A 13423-nucleotide genomic window follows, 5' to 3' on the forward strand; every position below is an offset into this window, starting at 1 on the left:
ATGTATCTGTTAGGGAGAGAGATGGTGAGTCGATAACATTTTTGCAGTCCTCCCTCCCCCAATCCACGACGATCTCAGGGTGACTAGAAATCAAAAGATCGCAGGTATGGAGAGCAAGAGATTTTTTAAAATCCTTATTAGTTTTAATTATTGGATGTAATTTGTTTCTATTTTTTTTATTATTATTTAATTTTTTTTTTTAAAGGGAATAGAACATTTTTTAATTATTGGAATTTTTATTCAGATGTTATGAAATATTTTAGCCAGACAATGAGCTATCCAGATAAAATTTAGTTAGGTAAGCACTCAAAATATTCAAAAGTTAGCATATAGCCAGATAACTCAAAAGTTATCCAACTAATTGCCTTTAATATGGACCATATATATATACATATATATATATATACACACACATACACGTATATGTACATATATACACACACAAACATTTATTATGAAGCAGCTGTAAGCACAACATTTACAAGTTATTAGTCACACCTATCATCTTTTTCTACCAGTGTTTCTGTTTATTTAAGTCTGTCACTATGCAAAGATATGGCTCACCTTCTCCAGTTTTCTCCCTGTCCTCATGGCCACCCTGCTTGCATGCACAGATACCTGCTATCTTACATTAGGCCGGCTGGGGAGCATAGAGAATCAAAAACACCACAAAGAAGGCGCAGGCCTTTCTGCAGAGGCTTTACCTGGCGTCTGGAAATTGAGAGCGATCATTTGAGAGCCACAGAGCCAAAGCCGAAAGGGGTCATAGTTGGAAGAGTCCACCCGCGGCCCTTTGGGGTAGACCCTCGTTAGCGCTTTCCGGTTGTACCTCAGCAGATCAAGAGACTTCTGCTTGACGACGCCTTCTGCCTTGGTCTCCACAAAAGATCGGACTTCTCTGAAATCTGCCCTGTCTTTATGGGAAGAAAGAGTGAATTGAAGATTTCAGGTGGGCTTTACTCCTATTAATAATAATAAATACATCACTTTTTTTTTCCAGTCCTGTACTTGCTGGCAGAGCAGTACAATGTGGAGACCAAGATTCAATAGTGCCAGCAGAGGTTGGGAACATCCTCCCTTTAAGCACCTGACACAGTCAGAAAAAGGATTCCAGGTTAGCTAAAGTCTGAGTCTGGCAGGATCCATCACGGAAGTGATGCACACAGGGTCCTAGTCAGCAGAAGAGCACCCATGGAGCTGTGCTGACTGCCCTCAGCCAGTAATCATGCAGCAGGGGGGATGTTTGTGAGAAGGAAGATACCCAACAGATTCAGTTTTCAAAGCGTTTAGGTGCCTAACTTTGGAAGCGGAGCCCTAATAAATAAATGTAGGAGCCTAAAATTTAAACAGCAATAGGGGCAGAGTTAGTGGGGAAAAGGGGGATTGAGAACTGATTATCCGTACTGGGCATCTAATGTAAGAGCTTAAATCTAGACAAATGAATGGCAGATCTAACTTTAGGCTCCTAAATGTAACTGAAAATCTTCCTATAATTAAGCACCTAATTTAAATACTGAGCATTTTTTAAAAACTGATCCCCAACTACTGAGTTGCTGTTTAAAAAAAAAAGTTGTGCTTCCTACTTCATACTACTTCCTTAATTCCAGTGCACACCATAAAAAAAAAACCTAAATTCCATAAAATTCTTTTGTCATATACAGTATATGCAGAAGTATCTGGAGATATTCTACCCATGGTGTTTATTTTCTCATCCTGCAAATTAAGATATTAGATCTAGCTTGAAGGCTATTCGGTTTATCCCGTGGATAATTTGTTACATATATCCAAGTTTTGAGGGATTGAGGTCAGAGCAATGGCAGCAGTTCCTATGCCTCTCCTCTAGTTCTCTCACACATAAGTGCTTTCAAATATCAGAGCATCTCTCACATAGCAGCACTTGACACACTGAACTGTTCAATTAACAGCAGAAAGCAATTGACAGCAGAACTAATCCTGATGTGCTCCACTGAAAACAGCTGTAATTTACAAATGTAATAAATAATTCCACTATTATTATTATCAATACTTCAGCCTGCTATCAAACAAATGAACAAATCCACAGTGGGCAGCTACAAAAGACAAGTTTTCTGAACTATTGTTTATTTATCATAGCATTGCAAAATGTAACCCCCAGCCTCAGTTCATACAGAATGGTCTGCTCCTCTCTGAAAAGTCCCAGTTTTACTTGAAAGTCTCTTGATCTGCAGAGAAGGAACACACTGTGCTGGACATGGAGACAGTGCAGTCCCCCAGTCCCCTTACCAGCTTGTGGATTTGGGGGGGGGGGGGGGTTCTCCCCTACACCTTCCTCTGACATGGTGGTGGCCTTCTGACAGAGCATGTTCTTAGGGGTCCAAAGAAACCTGAGAACTTTCAAGAAAGTGACTACAGACTTGGTAACATCAGGGTCATGTGGATTTAAATATTCACCAGTCTGGCCACAACCCCAGTGCTTGATCTGTTTCTGCTTGCTTTATAACCCTCAATGTCCACCTGAGGTCCATTTCTAGACCTACATGATCAGAAGTAGCCTCTCACAAAAACAGTTACTGCCTTGGGGCCACATATTTAAAAAAATCAATCATTTCTCAATGATTTATATCAATTTATACTTATCTAAGGTATACTACCGAAATTCTCCTTTGTTTTGCTCACTGGTTTGCAGTAGACGACCATGTCCGATATTTCTACTGCAACGGACTGATGCTTCTCCAAGTCCTTCACCATGCTATCCTGTCAAAATTCACACCCAGATTTTGTTAGTTTGTGAGTGCACATATTAAATATGCCAGAAGGATTAATGCAGGAGCAGCATGATGTTACTGAAGTATACCACCTTGCACATTCTGACAGCGCCTAAAACATCCTGCAAAAAGTCAACAAATGCCTCTCGGTGGGGTGAAAAAAAAGACAATGGCACAACCCCACAAGTAGCACACAGCTAACTTTGCTAACACAACATAGGAAAGACGCTAGTAAAAGGCATGGTCTCTTAGCTTAAAACGTCTAGGACATGGAAGGAAAAATTACCTACATGATAATTTCATTTTCCTTAGTGTAGACAGATGGACTCAGGACCAATGGGTTACATGCTCCCTGCTAGCAGATGGAGGAGGAGTCAGGTTTCAAAGCTGGCATCAGCTTAGATTCATCCCTGCAGTGACCTCAGCCCTTCAATATTCTCTTCAAAAGCCACTGTGGACATACATTGAAAAACCTGATTAAGCCTTAATCAAAACCAACTTGACTAAAAACGGATAACCGTAACTGTACTCAACCAAACGCTGAATCCCAGCAAGATTGTAGATGCCCTGATTTAGGGATTGGGCAACTGCCTACCAATAATCTCTTGGAATCGGTATTCATTTCATGGGCGATTCCTTGGCACCGTTCTTGGGCAGCCGCGGCAGGATGCCGAGTCCATCTGTCTACACTAAGGAAAACAAAATTATCAGGTAACCAATTTCTCCATTTCCTAGCGAGTAGCCAGATGGACTCAGGACCAATGGGATGTACAAAAGCTACTCCTGATCGGGGCAGGAGACCGCCTGCGGTCTGGTTAACACTGCCCTTGCAAAAGTTGTATCATCTTGAGCCTGAACGTCCAGGCGATAGAACCTGGAGAAGGTATGTAAGGAGGCCATGTTGCCACTTGGCAGATGTTAACAGGAGACAGCAGTCTAGCTTCTGCCCAGGAGACTGCCTGAGCCCTAGTGGAATGAGTTTTAACATGAAAGAGTAATGGCTTTCCTGCCTCCACATAGGCTGCCGTGACCACCTCCTTGATTCAGAGAGCTATGGTAGCACGTAAAGCTGGTTCTCCCCACCTCGAAGAACAAACAATCAGTCCCGTCTTGTGGACTAGTTCTAAAACTTCCAGATACCGCACCAAAAGCCTACTGAAGTTTAAATGGTGGAGGAGGAGGCAGTATTCTTCCGCGTCCTTGTGCCTATTTAGGGATGGCAATGAAACAGACTGATTCAAATGAAACACCAAGACTACCTTTGGCAAGAAGGATGGAACGGTATGAAGCTTTAACACTCCTGGAGTCATCCAGAGGAACCGTTCCTGACACAATAATGCCTGTAGTTCAGAGATGCAACAATTCGAGCATTTAGCCACCAGGAACACCGTTTTCAGGGTTAACAAGCGCAAAGAAAGACTGCGCAGCGGCCAAAAGGAGGGCCTTGCCAAAAACTCCAATACTAGATTTAAGATTCCACAAGGAAACCAGCCACAGTAGGGTTGGCCAGAAGTGCTTTACCCCTTTCAGAAAATGGGCCATGTCCGGATGAGCTGACAGGCAAATTCCATTCACCTTGCTACCTGGACCTTCAAGGAGTTATGTGTCAAACCTATATTCAAGCCATCCTGTAAAAATTCCAGAATTAATGGGATTTTGACCGTCCAAGGGGAAATACCGTGTTCTTTGCACCAGGCCTCAAATACTCTCCAGACCCGCATATACACTAAAAACAGAGAACTTCTGTACACAGAGTAAGGTGACAATAACTGCCGCCAAATATCCACGCTTCATCAGGCGAGCCCTCTCAAGGGCCAAACCCTAAGACAGAATAGAGTCGGATTCTCATGAAAGACCAGTCCCTGCTGAAGCAGGTCCCTGTGTGGTGGGAGGCCCAGGGGGGTCTCCACCAGACGTCTCCGCATGCTTGCAAACCACGGACACCTGGGCCAATCAGGAGCTACTAGTAGAACTAATCGCCTGTGGCACTCGATTCTGTGAATGATCCTTCCCAACAGGAGCCATGGAGGTAAGGCATATAGCAAGTCCTCTTCTGGCCAGGTCTGAACGAGAGCATCGATCCACAGGTAGCACTTGTCTCTTCTGCAACTGAAGAATTGAGGAACCTTTGCACTATGAGATGTGGCCAGCAGGTCAATGGACGGGAGGCCCCAGCGATCTACTACCAGCTGAAAGGCTTTGGCCAAAAATGCCCATTCTCCTGGATCCACACTCTCTCTGCTTAGAAAGTCTGCTCTGATGTCTTTTCCTGCGATGTGGGACGCAGAGATCATCTCTAGATGTGTTTCTGCAAGTTTCATAAGGAGATCTAATTCATGTGACACCTGCTGGCTCTTGGTTCCCCCCCTAGCAGTTGGCATAGGCTACTGTTGTTGCATTGTCCGACATTACGCGGACCGCTTGACCCTGGCGTATGTGGCTGAATTGTAGATATGCCAATCTGACTGCCTGGGCTTCCAGGCAGTTTATGTTCCAGAGTGCCTCTTCCTTAGTCTAACGCCCTTGGGCCATCAGTTCCTGACAGTGAGCTCCCCAACCCCGGAGGCTCACGTCTGTCTTGATGACCAGGCAGTTTGGTGGGGACAGGGTTACACCCTTGCCCAGGTGAGCTTCCTGCAGTCACCACTGGAGCCGAGAACAAATGTCCATCGCTAGGTGGCGGCAAATTGAGTAGTCTTGAGACAGCGGGTTCCAACATGACAGCAGGGAGAGTTGAAGTAGTTGCATGTGTGCCCTCGCCCATGGTACTACCTCCAGGGTTGACGCCATCAAACAGAGGACCTGAAGATAGTTCCACACCTTCTGGAGTATTGTGTTCATCAACCGAAGCACTTGGGACATCAATTTCCTTATCCGAGTGAATGGGAGGAAGATCTTGCTCTTCTTGGTGTCAAAACGGACTTCCAGATATTCCAAGGACTGGGAGGGTTGGCAATTGCCTTTGTCCATTTTTACGACCCAATCGAGTTCCTGAAGCAGAGAGGTCACCCTGCTGGTCACTCGGAGACTCTCTTCCACAGACTTTGCCTGGATCAACCAGTCATCCAAGTACAGGTGCACCAGGATTCCCTCTTTTCTCAGTGCAGCTGCTATGACCACCACAAATGTAAAACGTTCTGGGGGCGGTCGAGTACCCGGAACTGATAATAGCAACTCAGTACTGCAAAGCGTAGGAAACTATGTTCTTGCCAGATTTGAATATGAAGGTGGGCCTTGGAAAGGTCCAGGGAGGTTGTTGCATCCATCGCTGCTAGACGACCTCACTCCGCCCTCTTTACCTCTATGGCAACTCCCTCTGGGTCTGATGGACGGCTGGCTGCCGCGGCATCTCCATGCCATCTCCCTCTGGCGTCCCCGGACCGGCTCGACATTGCAGATCCACCATGTTTGCCTGATGACCTAGGGCGTGCGCTCTGATTGAGATGACGTCATCCGCTTCCAATATTTAAAGGTCTCTATTTTCACTATCAGATTGAGTTAGCAAGGACGAAAGGACGAATACGGATACGTTTCCTCCAAGCTACTCTGCCTCCTCGGACTTACGAGGTACCCACTCCTCGGGGGCCTCGCTCTCTCTTTACCTTTCAGATTACAGATAGGAACCGGTACTCGCTCCTCGAGGGCCCATGTTCCTGGATACTCTGAAGATTCTCTACTGCCTGGAAGATATCGCTACTACAAACAACTGTGAGTTACCATTGCTTTCTCAGAGCTTACCCTGGAACCAGGTACTCGCTCCTCGAGGGCCTATACCATGCCAGCTCCTGAGCTTCCTTGAGATCTTGTGTGAGTTTTGTCATCTAGTTCTGTTCATGAACCCTGTCTACTCTGTCTACTCACGTTCTACAGTTTCTCAACATCTCAGCCATCCTGGATCACTGTTCCAGTACCTGAAGGACTACAGCCCTGCCAGGCATATCAGCTCACTACCGCCACCTCTGGTGGCTTCATCACCTGTTTAATAAAAGAACTAATGTGTGTCTGTCTCCATACTCAAACCTAGCCGGTGGTCCCTCTCGGGATATCCTCCCAAGGGCGTGGTCATCTGCCACCAGCCCAGGGATCCACCCACAACTATATCAATGACTACTAACTCTTTGGAGTCAATCATAACAGATTCATTACTCCCAGCTCTAACACAGAACTTTCCTAACAGATTGCTACACCTATCTGATTGCTCAGACCATCCGGCAACAGATCATTACAGATTGCTAACTCCGCATGGAGATTCATTACAGATTGCTAACTCCACACGGAGAGTCATTACAGAGGTTAAGAACTCTCCCAGTTGTACGGCCATTGTCACAGAGTACAGAATTTCTATACAGAAATGAATTACTCGTAGATATTGGCTGATACTCTTGAGGTCCAGGATGGGGTGAAAGGAGCCCTCTGTCTTGGGTACGATGTAATAGATGGAATAACGCTGGTACTGGAATTATAGCCCTCAAACTGAGGAGCCTTACCATGGTGGACTCCACTGCTGGCTTCTTGTGCTGGGAGTGCAAAGATACATCATGAACATGTCCTGATTGCTGCGAAATTCCAATGCGTATCCTTCTCGTATGACATCCAGTACCCATTTGTCCAAAGTGATCTCGACCTACCGCTGGTAGAAGAGGAACAGTTTGGCGGGCACAGGATTATACCCTTCTCCTTCCGAGGGTGGGTCGGCAAAAGTTCATTCGGGGTTTGGGATGAACCTAAGCCTGAACCTGCCCCTCTCTTGGGCTGTAGACTCCATAAGGACTGAGTCCCCCAAAAGGAACGAGACCTCTGAAATGTTGAGTTTCTGTAGGGCCAAAAGCGTTGGGAGCACCTGGATCGATCCCCTCATGGGCGAGGGGCACAGTAACTGCTTTCTCTTATCTTCTGGTAGATGGGGCACTGGAGATTCACTTCATTTACTGGCCAGCTTTTCTAATTCACTTGATCTGTTAAAGGGTATCTTTGTGAGGTTTGCCTTAGGGGTTGCGTCTGCTGACCAATTTTGCAGCCATAGCTGTCTTCTGGCCACTACCACTGAGGCCACTCCTCTGGTTGAGGTACAGACTAGGTCAGAGCCTGCGTCAGCTAAAAAGGCAGGGTTCCATTACCTCTCTGGAATTTGCCCAAGTCATCCACCTCCCGAGAGAGGAGCAGGCACAATAGAGCTACCAGTGCACAACAAGAAGCAATCTGTAAGGTCATTGCTATTGCATCAAAGGCTTGTTTAAGAATGGACTCCATCTTCCTATCGTGCGCATCCTTCAAGGACGCTCCTCCCGCCACTGAGATAGTAGTTCGCTTTGAAATGGTGCAGACCAGCGTATCCACTTTAGGGAAACTTAGATGTTCTCTTGCCGTCAGATCCAGTGGGTTTGGAGCTTCTAATGCTCGTCCACCTTTAAAACTCGCTTCAGGGGCATCCCATTCCAGGTTAATCAACTCCTGGATGGCTTCCAGCACTGGAAAATAGCAAGAGGCATTTCGTAAATAAACCAGAATGGGATTCTTCTTTGGTTCCATCATAGCGTCCACCCCAAGAACTCCCAGCATCTTCAGGGTCTGGGAAACCGGGCCGGCAATTCATCTATATGGAAAAAATGTAACATGGTCCATTATGGTTCTAAACCCAGTGGGATTTTCCCATCTTCCAAGGAATCTGGATTCCCTTCTTTGTCCATGCTATATGGATCCCTGCCAGGGATAGCCTTGGTGAGGCGAGGCATGTCTCAAGGCCTGCCAATAGGGCTAGGAGAGGGAGGTCTTACAACTGGGATTCTCTCTGGACAGGGGCAAGTGAAGTAGACTGCACCTGTACAATGGCTTGAAGGTCTTGAAAAAATTCCACCCAAGAGAAGGCAGCTGGGTCTATGCCTAGCCCAGGAAGTACTGGGATCGGTGCCACTGGATTTCCCTCTCCAATGGAAGACCCAGCCCCGGGATTACTTAGATCTGGGGTACTTCCAGTTAAGTTTGTGGCTGACCCTTTCTCTGATTGGGAGGAGCCGGGCTTAGCTATGTCCAGGAAGGCCAACTCTCCCTGGGCCCCCTCACAGTGCTGACATAGGTAAGAATCCACCAGATCAGACTGTGTAGCCCTAATGTGACAAGCAGTGCAGAGAGAATGAGACTTATGTTTCTTTGCTGCCGAAGCCTTTAGGGTCGAGAGCTGCATGTTCAGCCAGCTCTTACTTAAAAATCTGTGCGCACAGATTTTGGGTACTTATGCTGGCCGCAGCAAGGCACACACACACAGCCTGTGCTCCCTGCTTTACCTAAGTCTGCACCTAGAGAGTTGTGCACTGCATTATGCCCACAGCGCGTGTGCAGAGCCGGCACGCACTGAGCATACCGATGCTCTATGGTGGGCAATGGAAACCACACATAAAACGTGCGCAAGATGGCACCTCCACAGCCTACCACGCGGTGTGCCTGCCGAGCCTAAAGCGGGGCCTAGCTCACTGAGGGCCGCTTAACCCGCTCGGAAGCCCACTTCCCCTTACCCAAACGGGATTGGGAATGATGTTGGCATGGCGCTCTAAGCAAGGAGACCGGAGGAAGTCTTATAGAACCCCTCCAATGTCTCTGAATCGGGAGGAATCCTCTTCTCTTTTTTTTTTTTTTTTACTTACCTGGGCTCAGCGCTTACCGGCTGAGTACAGAGACGGTCTCTGGCTGCAGGGGGAGAGGGCTTTGGCCGTCACCACCACACTCAGCTTCCTGCACCCACTGCCTTTCAGCTGCTTCAGCACCAAAGTCCAAACCGGCTACCGGACCAAGGCACATCTCTGAGGGATCCCGGAATTCACCTCAAGAATTCTCAACTGGAGGAGGGACCTTTAAGCATCACCCTAGGAGAGCGGAACTCAATCTTTCTCAAATTTAAAAGTAGAATTTCTTCTTCTAAAGGGTACAGCGATCCCCAAAGGGAAAGCATATCCACATCTATGAAGGACTTCAAAGGGGCGTGGGATAAACACTGTGGATCCATAAAGTCTAGAGGACGTGAATGAAGAGTGGGTGGCTCGCGGGAATGACGGCTACTACCTGGAGATAATACCTTTATTCAATAAACATACACACGGTTAATGCGACTCCAACATTGCTCTAAGCTTCAACGGCAAGAGGAAATGTGGAAAAAAGGATTTCCATTCACAAAAAAGTGGGGTTTCTACCCCAAACCAAATAAGCCTGATACTTCACTTTCAATGCATATCCAGCATAGCTCTCTGCTTCAACAGCAGGGGAGAAAGTCTGATACTTCACTTTCAATGTATATCCAGCATAACTCTCTGCTTCAATGGCAGGGGGAATGAAGAAAAGTGGATCTATATACAGACAACAACCAACAAGGACTGAATTACATTAGTCTGGGTAAACAAATAAGCATGGGTGTAGCTTGCTTATTGCAGCGGTTACTACCCCTAACTAATTAAGCTAGATATTTCACTTAGATGCATTTCCAACACTGCCCTCTACATTAATGGTGGGAGTGGAAGGGAAATAGAACCAAAAGGTTACTAAGAGCCAAGAGTAACAGATAAGTATGAGAAAAAAAGTGCGAAACTTGCTGGGCAGACTGGATGGGCCATTTGGTCTTCTTCTGCCGTCATTTCTATGTTTCTATCTATGTTTCTATATCTGCTAGGAGACAGAGAGATACTGAAGGACTGAGGTCACTGCAGGGCTGTATCTAAGGTGACATCAGCTTTGAAACCTGACTCTGTCTCCATCTGCTAGTAAGGGAGCATATAACCCATTGGTCCTGAGTCCATCTGGCTATATGCTAGGAAAGTAAAAAAAAAAAAAAAATCATCTTAATACAGTGAAACATTGGGGCAGCCTGCAGTGCCTCCAGGACTGCATTGTTTCAACAGAACACAACTGGAATGCATCTTTGCTGTTTTATTGCTTTCTTTGTGGTGATATATTTCCTCAAAAGAAAACAGCGGCACTAGAGATGTCGCTGGTACCTCCACTTCAGATTTCCTTCCGAATTCCCAAATGTTTTGGTACCAGGCGAAGAGGTCCTCGACCGACTCAGTGGCAAATTGCACTTCATGATCCTCTTGGTTCTTGGGCTCCAGGGTAAAGATGAAGCGTTTTTCATTCCTCCCTTGCTGCTTTTTCACTGTACGAAGAATACACGGTGGTGACCCTTCAAATCTTACCCCATCCTCTTAATGCATCCTTATGTAAAGTGACAGCCCACACATGGGAGGGATTTAATCCCGTTAGAACATCTAACGAAATCAAAGGCTCCAGAGGTGGCGCCAACTAACCACAGAGCAAGATTATGTTTAGAAAATATCTTTCCCCTTTCCATCTTCTCTATGCCTCATTTTTTAAACTTTCAGCCGCTTCGGCTATGAAGCACCAGCAGGCACCCGCCACACCCTCTGACACTCGTAACTGATTGACTAATACAAATGTTCATTTACACTATAGATTTAATCATCATAAAATTGCATATTTTAGATATATATATCTAAAATTAAACTTTACTGCAGGGGTAGGCAACTCTGGACTTGGAGTACCACAAACTGGTCTGGTTTTCAGGATATGTACAATAAATGAATGTGCAAACGTACCTCATGCTTTACGGATTTGACTTAACCGAAAAGAAAGCTATACCCACATTAAGCACCAGGTGTACTAAATGTTTTCCCCCGATTTGTGTCTATTAGGGGAAAAAAAGCACAGTACATAGGGCCCCTGGTGTCTAGAAGCAACCAATTGCCTACTGATTGCTACAAAATATCGCTGTGCCAATCAGGAAGAATCTTCTACAAAGAGCTATTGGCTAAATACATGCAACCATTCACCAATGAACATAAGAAACAGAATAGAATAAATAATGCACTCTCCCACATGTCCATGCCTTAACTCCATTCCTAAAAATGCCAAATTTTAGATCTGAGAACGAGTTCAACAGATCATCGCCCCACAAGTCCAAACCGGAGATATTTAGAATACAGTATCTAATTAATACAAGAATAATCTCAGCTTCTCAATGATTCCTTAACACTGCTTTAAAAGCTGCTTCTCACATTTTTTTCTGATTTTATTTTATATGATATAAACTATTATAGGTCATCTTGTGGGAGGGAAAAGGCAGTATACAAGCCCAAGAACAGAATAAATAATATGCCTACTCTGCATTTTTTTCTGATTTTATTTTATATGATATAAACTATTATAGGTCATCTTGTGGGAGGGAAAAGGCAGTTTACAAGCCCAAGAACAGAATAAATAATATGCCTACTCTGCAGACCCATTCATCCTGGTGATGAGAAAAAGATACTCCACTGGCACAAAGGTGATACAGGACTAAGTGCTACTAAATAAAATAAATACAAATAAAATAGTGTACTTACCCACATTATATTCACTGAGGTCTAGTATTCCCCTGCACATGGACCCCAAAGGGCTGTCTTCAATAATCTGTGCAAAAAAAGCAACTCAGTCTCTTACTGCAGTAAACTATGTGCTAGCCAACTTCGGTCATGGTTTCGTTTACAAGGGCTTAACTATTGAAGGGTGAAACCAGAGAGTGCGGGCTTTTTGCCATCATCAATCCAATGCCCTGGTATTCCTTTCCTGAGGGTTTGGCCAAGATCTATATGAAATCATTTAGGGAGAAGCTAAAAGGATTGCTGTTTGAGCAGGCATTTATTCAGAGCAGCGGTTCTCAACCGGCGTGTCACGACACACCAGTGTGTCACCAAGCACAGGCAGGTGTGTCACGCACTTCCTGGTCTCCCGTTGCTCTTCCTTCCCTCTTCTCCACCCCAACGAGAAGCACCCATTTCTTCGATGAACACTGCCGTGTTCATCGAAGAAATGGGTGCTTCTCATTCCCGGAGGGGAACGGCAACAGTGTTTGTGGAAGCGAGCGGCATGGTTTATGGATGTGCTGTTGAAGTTCCCACCCCCATCAGTAATAAAAAATATGGTGTGGTTTATCAATTTGCCAGTGAGGTTCCCACCCCCACCGGCAGGATGAGGACGGTGTGGTTTAGCGATGTACCAGTGAGGTTCCCACTCCCACCAGCAGGACGAGGATGGTGCAATTTGACGACTGCTCGACAGAGAATTCCACGCGGGTACGGCTACGCGATTTGATGACATACCAGGCCCCTCCGGCAAAAAGAAAAAAGGTGCGCCAACTGGGTTTCCACCCCCTGTCTGCAGAGCAAAGGCTTCCCAGGAGTGGAGGAAGGCTGAGTGAGAGGGTTGCAAACAGAATGTTAGGAATTATTAGAAAGGGAATGGTGAATAAAACGGAAAATGTCATAATCCCTCTGTATCGCTCCATGGGGAGACAGCACCTTGAATACTGTGTACAATTCTGGTCGCCGCATCTCAAAAAAGATATAGTTGCGATGGAGAAGGTACAGAGAAGGGCAACCAAAATGATAAAGGGGATGGAACAACTCCCCTATGAGGAAAGGCTGAAGAGGTTAGGGCTGTTCAGCTTGGAGAAGAGACAGCGAGGGGGGATATGATAGAGGTCTTTAAGATCATGAGAGGTCTTGAACGAGTAGATGTGACTCAGTTATTTATACTTTCGAATAATAAGAACATGCCATACTGGGTCAGACCAAGGGTCCATCAAGCCCAGCATCCTGTTTCCAACAGTGGCCAATCCAGGCCATAAGAACCTGGCAAGT

General features: G+C 45.8%; 1 protein-coding gene across 1 annotated transcript in view; it reads right to left on the reverse strand.

Annotated features, from left to right (window-relative positions):
• The window catches only part of PLCG2 (phospholipase C gamma 2), a 218670-nt gene that overhangs the window by 26579 nt on the left and 178668 nt on the right, over positions 1–13423 (reverse strand). The window contains exons 24-27 of the mRNA XM_029608130.1: positions 12128–12194; positions 10724–10881; positions 2631–2733; positions 705–914 (exon numbers count right to left, since the gene is read on the reverse strand). Coding sequence (XP_029463990.1) covers positions 705–914; positions 2631–2733; positions 10724–10881; positions 12128–12194 — 538 coding nt within the window. The remainder of the gene's footprint in view (positions 1–704; positions 915–2630; positions 2734–10723; positions 10882–12127; positions 12195–13423) is intronic.

The sequence above is a fragment of the Rhinatrema bivittatum genome, chromosome 7 (genome assembly GCF_901001135.1).
Source record: "Rhinatrema bivittatum chromosome 7, aRhiBiv1.1, whole genome shotgun sequence".
NCBI classification, from domain to species: domain Eukaryota; kingdom Metazoa; phylum Chordata; class Amphibia; order Gymnophiona; family Rhinatrematidae; genus Rhinatrema; species Rhinatrema bivittatum.